General features: G+C 43.1%; 1 protein-coding gene across 1 annotated transcript in view; it reads left to right on the forward strand.

The window, feature by feature from the left end:
* GATM (glycine amidinotransferase) overlaps positions 1-9,459 on the forward strand; it is a 32,644-nt gene that overhangs the window by 14,932 nt on the left and 8,253 nt on the right. Inside the window, exons 2-5 of the mRNA XM_019533168.1 lie at positions 6-42; positions 906-1,124; positions 8,280-8,475; positions 8,761-8,951. Coding sequence (XP_019388713.1) covers positions 6-42; positions 906-1,124; positions 8,280-8,475; positions 8,761-8,951 — 643 coding nt within the window. The remainder of the gene's footprint in view (positions 1-5; positions 43-905; positions 1,125-8,279; positions 8,476-8,760; positions 8,952-9,459) is intronic.

Here is a 9,459-nt window from a genome sequence, read left to right on the forward strand (position 1 = left end):
GGCAGCCGCGGAGCCGAGGCGGTGCACTACATCGGGTCGCGGGTGCGTAGCGGGCCGGGCAGCGCGGGGTCTGGCACTGACAGGAGAGGCCCTGCCTTGCCTGGGGGCTGCATCCATCCTAGCCCGGGGGCAGCTGTCTGAAGATGGCACCCCTGAGTGCTACTGCCTCCCTTCCCTCTCCACAGCCGGTCCCTTCTGGTGCCAGCTGGCATGCCTGGGCGCCGGCGGTGCAGGTGGCCAGCGCTAGATTTAGAAACCCGGGGCTGGCATGGTAGCCTGCGGGGCAGCGCCTTGTGCCCTCGTCCGGCCGGCCTGCCCACAGAGGGTGTCTGGTTGGACTTGTAGTCTCTCTTCGTGGTTGTTCCTCCTGTCCAGACTAGCACCTTGGCAAGTGTCAGCGCCACCCTAATGGGCAGCCATGAAAGCGAGAGCTGCAAAGATGCTTTTCCTCCACCCAGCTCTTCTGTGCCTTGATTGATGGACCTAAAACAGAGCCAAATTAGGTTTGCCTGTTTAGTGGCCACATTGATGCTATCTGTTAAATTCATGGACCTACTGTCCATAAAGAGAAGGTGCAGGGGAGGGGGGAATCCTACATGGATTTAAGATGGCCTGATAGATTGTGACAGGGTTGTCTGAAATAGCAAAGGACAGAACTTGGAGACCTGGGAGGTCTCTCCGAGGCCTAAGTTCATTGTCCAACACAGCTGTCCTTCTTTAAAGGTGAAATATTAACATTTTAATGGAATACCTACAATAAAGAGTGTTGTGCTCTGAAGAAAAACCTTCCAGGCAACATACACTGCATTTGAAAGACTTAGGGATGCTTAATATCTCCTCTCATATTTGTTTAGTTGCATGAAAGACCTGACTTCCTTCTTTTTCTTTTTTTTCCCCTTTTCAAGCTTGGAAGATCACTTACCGGATGGGTGCAGCGAACTTTCCAGAGCACCCAGGCAGCCACAGCCTCTGAGGCTTCCTGTGCTGCTGATGACAATAAGGCCACTGATCCTGTTCTGAAGGACTGCCCTGTTTGCTCATACAATGAATGGGACCCACTGGAGGAAGTAATTGTAGGGAGAGCTGAAAATGCATGTGTCCCTCCTTTTTCTGTGGAGGTTAAGGTAAAAGGTTTATATTGGAAAAAATGCATCATTTTGCATATAATGTTTCTTAGTTTGTAGGGTCCCCGTGCACACTGGAGTTCACTGGCATAGCTGTTGATGTGATTTCCCCTTTACCTCCACTACGTGCTGACAGGGTTACCAGCAACAGTGGAGCAAAGAGCAAGCCTAAACCAGGCAATCTGCTTGCTGACTCTCAGAGACGGGGTTAATAGTTACAGCTGCAAGCTGGCAGGATTCTTTTGCTTCTGTTTTGTTCTAATTGGAACTGCCATACTGTAGATTCAGCATTGTATGGAAATACATACAAGCCTATTTTCCAAGCATGTTGTTGTGCATTAGTAGGCATCTGTTTGTCTCGCAACACAACAATGTCCCTAGTGAGGCGTCAGCTCACTGAACATCTGCAAGTTTAGCAGAGGAGCCCAATTCTTGTGCGAGTCCTTTCCATACTTATCACGTCTGAAGTTCATATCAAACAAACCTGAAAGTGGTGTGGGGTTCTTCCTGAAGTTTCTTTTTTCCTCTGCATGTTGGGCTCTTCTTTCTTCAAAAGCATTTAAATTATAATCTAATGTTGTGAATTAAGATTACAATCCCACCCCACCCCCTCCCCTCCACGCTCCCTCCAATTTGCAAATCTTGGTTCTTGGGTCCCATTCTAGGTTAAGGTGCCCTAGCTCAACTTTTTTTGGTGTACGTGTTTAAAATAATAGTATTTTGTTTAAAAACAAAGTGAAATGTTTATAAAAATCTATACTCTAGAAGATCCCATATTGCTAATGTTAACCTACTTACAAAAATGTAATATATTTTAAATGCAGGATGAAAATGTTTAACATCTTAACAGTGGATTTTCAGATCATCAGGTTTCATCTAGATAGTGAAATATCCTTCTTTTTAAAAATCTTTTCCTGCTTAGTTCTGCTTCAGAAATTAGCTTCTGGTTCTAAGAGAAACTAAGTAGCTATTGGAGAAGTTCCAATAGATCACTATTCGTACTGTTCAAGCACAAGACATAAAACTCATCGTTTGCCCTTGCCATCCCTCTTTTGTGCACTTGAGGTGATACTGGCACCACTGAAGTCAGGGAAACATCACTATTGATTTCACCATGATCTGGTTTTACCTATTCGGAGCTGCAGATCAGCTGTGACACCTCATTTTGCATGGGCCAAAGAAACCCAAAGCCTACCAGGAAAATATGCTAACTGAGAATGGCATTTCTCACGTAAAAGATAAAGTAGATGCAATTTATAAAATCAAAGGTAATGTTTGCACTTCATGAAGCAACTGAAGGCATGAAAAAAATTATCCCTTGCTTTTATAGCTAACTTGTAACATTATTTGTGGTTAAAATTCTGTAGCACTTGTCTAACTCCCTTCAGCAAAATTAGGATACATCTACCCTTTGTGAGCAGTGTCATGAAGAGATACCCAACCTAGCTCCTCACTTTCTAGCCTGCAAACTAGAAGCAGTACAACTACATGTGCTTGGCACTCAGCCTGGGATAATTAGTGCTGTGTTCTCTCTCTTTCTCTCTGAAATTTAAAAAAAATTATAGTTTTCAGATAATCCAGCAAAATACCTATTTTTAAAAATTTTGTAGAGTGAATACAGCTGCAGTCAACATATCCTCCTGTAATTTGAAAGACTTGTTTTTGGCAGCCACTTCAGTCTTTTGGCTGCGATCTGTAAATGATGTGATTCGCATAAGAAGGAGGAATGAATGAATGGAAGTGAGGTACCACTGTGTGTCTGATGAATATAAATGACATTGGCACTTGATGGCTAGTACACACCCTTATGGATGCTACAAAAATGTGTGCATCAGTATCACATTTGGAAAATCACTAGAAGTTGAATGACCCTTGCACTAATTGCTGGGAGGGTTAACCCTTGTGAATTAGCATGTTGGTGTTTGTAGCTCATTTGTGGGGGAGGGGATGGCTCTTTTTTTTTTTTTAAACACTTTTTAGCTTGGGACAAATATCTGTAATATGCACAGTTTGTAAATATTGAAACACAATATTCTTAACAAAAAGACCTCACTTTATTAAGGATATGAGCACTGTTTTACCAGGAAAATATCTTTGCTGAGAAATGGGGAGAGATTACTTCTTAATAAACCTTGGTAGTATCTTGGTACAAGTCTCTCTCTTCACTTTTACAAAACAATACATTGGTCTTCTTTACTGGTCTGAATATATAACTGGGGAAAAATGTTACCACTACACAAAATAGATATCCGACATGAAACTCTTAAGTAATAAAAAGTACAGTTTTTTTTTTTTTTTTTAAATCTCTAAAATACATGTTCATGTGAAGTGTAGGTTGCTTTCATTGCTTATTGAAGAGCCATTTAATATTAAGTCCTCCTACAAATAATTAATAGTATGACCATTACATTTTGAAATCACAGTTTATTACACATACAAATGTTGTCAAATGTTGGTTATACCATTAGTTAATCTGTTAGGAGCAAGACATGCTTACACAGGACAAAACCTCTGTTTGGACAAATTCTGACTTTGTGGCAGGTGGCTGTAAGGAGGTGAACTCAACCCAAAATCGCTGCACTAAGGACATACCATCTGTGTTGTACTGACAGAGAGCACACATCCCCGCTGTTAAAGTGTGATCTTGACATTGCTTGACTCGAGACCCTTCTACAGCTGGATTTGTCACAACCATGTAATTTCTTGGGAAGTAAAGAGGAAAGTATGTGTGGCTGGAGGAGAATCTGTGGTAGGAAAAGGGGAGTAAAGATTTCCTTGCACTCACTGGGTCCAAATTCATTCTTGGTGGTTTTGGAACTAACTTGCATTTATCCTGTGTGACTGATTTGTCTTGTTAACTGAACTGGATTCCACAGGAATGCTGGGTATGTCACATCATCTACATGTGACTTTGGAACAGCTGGTGAAGTCTGTGTGGCGATCAGATTACCCCAGACTAGCTGATTAAAAAAAGAAAAGTGGGAAATAGAGGAAAGGCAAGTTGCTTGAACACTGCAGAGGTGGGTAACTGTGAAGTGATCTCTATCCCTTCTTCAACTTGGTAGCGCATATCACTTTTTCAAGTTGTGTGCTTGGACATTCCAGAACTTAAAAAGTTCAATTTTCCCCTATTTGTCCAAGGCCCTTGACAGAAGGGAAGCTGTTCAGGAGGTAGGTGGGAAGAAGCTCAAGTGGCCAGATTGGATAAATCCAATCTGATGATTCAGGTCCATTGTTTTGATGAATGATGGTGTTTCACTAGCCCAAAATTTTGTGGGATTATCAGGTAGTCACCAGGTATGTGTGTGTGTGCCCTTACATCCGACAGACATTCACTGATCCGCTCAGGGGTGCTCCCAACCTTTGGTCAGGGTTTCCTACGCTCGCTGTCCCTTTCCCCGCCTGCCATGACTTTGATGTTGAAAAGGATATTTCTTTCAATTATTGGAGATGTTAATGAAAGGGAGGTGGTGACTACCCACCTCCACTGCGACTGACCGCCAGTTCCCGAGGCCGTGAACAGGGAAAGGAGCTAAATGATTAGACTGGAGAGGTTCCTTTCTTTCCTTTGTTTTTTTTATTGTTATTATTAAAACATTTGGTTCTCCGGGAAGTAGGCCCTGATTTATCTCTTGGGCTTTTTACCAGGCTTCTCCTAGCACTGGCTTTCCCACGTTCCCTGGCAGGCTGGGGAGCTCCCTTTTCCCTCCGGGCTGATTGGGACCGCTCTGGGCTTGATTGGCAGCACATGGCTACTTAATGAACAAAAAAACCCCCCCTTTAACGAGATTATAAAGGTCAACTGGGAAGGGACACTGCTTTCCCTGCCCTATTTCTTCAGCCAGCCCTGGCTTCTTTTCCCCTTGGGGTCTAGGCTGCAGGGCCCTCGGAGAGGCTGGGTTTCATTTTTCCTTTCTCCCAGGTCTCTCGACTCCGCTCATCGATTTTTCTTTCCTGCTGCGGCTGTGCCTGAGTTACTTGGCGGCCAGCAGGGCTTGATCACTGTCCCTGAATAAATGAAATAACCGGTATCCCTAGCTCCAGAGCATCTGCCCTCCTTGGCTTCCTTTCCTTTCTTCTCTCTGCCCTTTTCTTTACCATCTTTAAAGGGGGTTCTTTCACACCTGGAGCCCAATTGGGTGCTTACCTGGCTCCTGGGTGTCAATCTAGCGTTGGGTGCTCCCAGCCTCCATCCTGCTGAGGGTTCCTCCTTCCTCGCCTTCTCTCCCTAGCTCTGCCCCCAGATATTGCCCTGGCTCGAATTTGCCCCAATACCTTTAACCTGCCGTGGCAATAAGACTGGTTTGGGGCACACCGGGAGCTCCCACTGCAGTGCAGAGGTCCCGTTCTGGGTCAGAGCTCCTGGCTGGGGTGGCATTCCCAGTAAGTACCCTTCAGCTTCTCACAGATCACTGTTGTAGACATGCCTCCAGACACACTGGTTGACTACATCTCCATGCCAGCCATATGTTGAAACCACAGCTCTGCTGAGCATATTGAAGCTGTACCCTGCCTCATGGAGGTGGTAACAAGGGCTTTCTGCCAGGCTAATGAGGAAGGCTGGCTGTCCTTGCTGTTTGGGTAGACTCCAGTGTCCCATGAGCATCGCTTCCTGTGTACAGGAGAGCTGGAATCTGTCTCAGCAGGAGCCAAGTCCTTCCTTGTACATCTGTGAGTGACCTTCCAAGCCCATTCCTGGAGTGCTGTGATGGGCTGCAGTTCACATGGTGGCAGCCACGGTGACCACCTAGAGTTGACAGAGGAGCCTCAGAGTTGTTTTTGGATATCTACACAGAGGCAGAGGCCACTAATTTCATTATAGATTTGTTGTATTTTCCAGGTTTTTTCCTCAACCATGAGGGCTAGGAAAAATAATACTTGAAAAACAAGTGCAGAGATTTCAAAGTTCTCACAGAAGCCCAGGAGTAGGGGCTCTAAGTACCTGTATATGGCATATGTCTCAGTCCAGTCCTGTGACAAATGATGGCAAACCAACTTTCTGCCCATCTCTTTACAAAACATGTTTCTTTCCCCTAAAGTGTGGATGTTAAGGGCCCTTCCTGCCCAAGGGCAGTCTCCTGGGAAGTGGGGCATCTGCATTCAGAGCGTATATATAGACTCTCACTGGAACTGGCGCACCACTGTGCTGAAGTGAAGCTTGAAGTGGGAAGGCAGAGGAGAATAAGCGGTAATTACAAGTAAAAACTGCTGGGTGGAAAGATGGACCAGAGGGCAAAGTGGATCAGCAAAAGATTAAACTCACAGACAAGTTTACCTTTCAGATTAACTTCAAGGTCCTTGTATTACTGTTTCTCTCCCATTTTCCTAAACTGGGATCATCGTGGTAGGGGTTATGTTTGCACAGCGTCTAGCACAAGGAGGCCCAGAACCTGACTTGGACCTTTGGGCAATACTTTGGAGTGTAAATATTAAGTAGCAGAAGCTGACGCATCTTCTATCACTTGCTCCTTGGCTTTTGCCGATGGTTCATTTCTTTGCTCAAACATACCCTTGTCACTAGCTTTTCAGATCTGTTATTTGGCTTTTACACACCAACAGGGATTCTACAATTGTGGAAGATACAAGTATCTATATGTATAAAAGGAAAATGAACTTCATCTGCATTCACTGACTATTGTTTCAGATCTCCATTTTAGTAATCATGTTCTGTGTCCACACCCTCTAGAGTAATTTACCTTGAATTTTACCTCTGTATAAGGAATAGTCCCACAATCACCTCTCCTAAGTTAGCTGTCTACAGTAGTCACAAATACAGCTTTAAGTGACAAGGTGGCCAAGGAGCCCATTTGCATTGAAATCAACCATGGGAGCAAACATATGACTGGTACATTGTTGTAGCTTACCCCCGTGTTTGGAGACTTCAAGTACTTCAGATGAGTAACTGCCCTAGAGCTGCATGACTTACAGTAGTTTAAGGCTGGGTATGGTATATCTGCTCCACTTCTATCCTGCAGTGAAGTGAAATTACATCAGAGTACATGCTTCATGTGCCCAAGCCCTTAGTGCTGTCTTAATACTCATGCAGCAAGAGAAACTTAGGTTTAAAATATCTGGTTTCTTTTCAGATGGGGGGGGAGTGATGTTAGCTAGATGGAAAAATGGTAACAGATGGTAGAAATGAAAGCTTTATGTTTGAACGTTGATTGCCATAATATTCAGCTGTAGTCATTTAGTCTTTGGTACCTGGTTTTAATCAGGCCAGTCAGTGAGATCATTAGGAGTGGGCTCTGCTAGAGGGTTGTGATTAGAAGAGAAGTAGCAGGAAATATTTTTTTACTTTTAATGAGATTATTGGCTTCCATTAGGTAGGTAACTAATAAGGTAACTCAGTGGATTAATTTTAAAAGATATTTATGCAAAAGAAATCATGCTGCTGTCACATTGCAGGCTATTTTTATTTTCTGTCATTTCTTCTATTTGTAGAAGATATCTTTATCTTAGGCTGTGCGCCATGCATGCCAACTGTAACCGACAGGGGAGCTATTTATTTTCTGGCTGTCTGAACCTTCTCAACATGTACTATTGAAATTTAACTCCAGATAATATTAACTTAACTCTTGAGTGGGCTACTCAGCTTGCTGACCATTCAGAGCAGGGCTTCAGAAGTGGCAGTCATTTATACTTCTGAAGTCCTAACATGTGCACATCATAGAGCACGTACACACAAACCCCATCAAGTGCAATTCCAAGTTTTTGTTCTGAAAGTGCCTGCACAGATATTAATGCTCCAAAAGCAGTTCTCAACCAGGAGTTGGCAGCAGTTATTTGCAGTCATGAAACTTCTCCTATTTGCCTGGTTCTAGTCTCTGGGTAGTAGAAGGATTCCCACAACACTGACAGTGTCACTTCTGAAGGAACATCTGCAAGGAATTCAGGGAAACAGTACTAGGACATCAGACATGTAGGTGAAACAGTGGAAGACGTGCAAAAACCTGTGACTAGAAGAGTAATAGCTGATTTAATAAAATCAGCTCCATCATCTGAAATATTCCCAAGTAGAAGAAAAATTATTGTGGTTGATTTATCTTTTATTGGACCAACTTGCATGTTTCTTGGACCAATACAGCTACAACATAACTCCAACATTATCAAGTAGAGTGGTTATTTGAGCTATCTGTCCTTTTTTCTCTTCAGGCCAACACATATGAAAAGTATTGGGGATTCTACCAGCAGTTTGGAGGTCAGAGCTTCCCCAAAGATCACTTAAAAAAAGCTGTTGCTGAAATTGAAGAAATGTGCAATATTCTGAAAATGGAAGGAGTCATTGTGAAGAGGCCTGAGCCAATTGACTGGTCAGTCAGATATAAAACACCTGACTTTGAGTCTACAGGTAAATGACATCTTGTAACTGAGGTTCTTACTACTTATTTCCTTGTCATCCTGAGCAGAGAAAGGTATTTAGCCACGTTAGTCTGAAGACAAGCAGGAGGCAGGGTAGAGATGCATCTTATAGATGGACTAAATCAGAGATGCATAAGATTTGAATTGACGTTTTAAACAATGTTCATAATTGCTAAGTTCAGTAAAGTGTCTTGCAGATATTCTAGCTGTTAATTATTTCAAGATATGTATTCCTGTCCATATAGCCTGGTGGCTGTCTTTTTTTTCCTTTTAGGTATGTATGCTGCTATGCCAAGAGACATCCTGTTGGTAGTTGGAAATGAAATTATTGAGGCTCCAATGGCCTGGCGAGCTCGTTTCTTTGAATATAGAGCATACCGGCCAATCATCAAGGAGTACTTCAACTGTGGGGCCAAGTGGACAACTGCACCCAAGCCCACAATGGCAGATGAACTCTATGACCAGGTATTATTTTCTTTCCTTCATTTGTCCCCACTCCAGGTGACACATTTTATGGCACTTGTTGTTGGGTGGCTTTGGACTGCGCTTTACATTCCGTGAAGCTTTACAAAACGCATGAAAACATTTTTAGTAGTGGTGGTACCAGACCCATTTTTTGTAGAATGCATTGTTAATTATTGAAAACCAGAATGTAAAACTGACTAGAAATTGGTTGTAGCCAAAGGGAGACAAATGTGCAAAAGAAACCTGTGAAAGATTTAAAATTATTGATGCGTGTTCCTCCAAATATTCTTTGCTGAATAAATTGGCTGGGACTTCTTAAAGGAAATAGTTCTTATAAAGCTTTTGTAGAATGACTTAGTGTTGCCTGTCTTAATGCTTTAACATGTAATTAGGGACCATGACCCCAGGGAGATGGGAGTTTAAGAAGAGTGGTTGCTTCTCAAGGAAGCGATCCTCAATGCACAAGCTAAATCTATTCCAACACGGAGGAAAGGCAGCAAGAAGGCAC

Source organism: Crocodylus porosus, unplaced genomic scaffold, assembly GCF_001723895.1.
Source record: "Crocodylus porosus isolate Cpor-Errol unplaced genomic scaffold, CroPor_comp1, whole genome shotgun sequence".
NCBI classification, from domain to species: Eukaryota; Metazoa; Chordata; order Crocodylia; family Crocodylidae; genus Crocodylus; species Crocodylus porosus.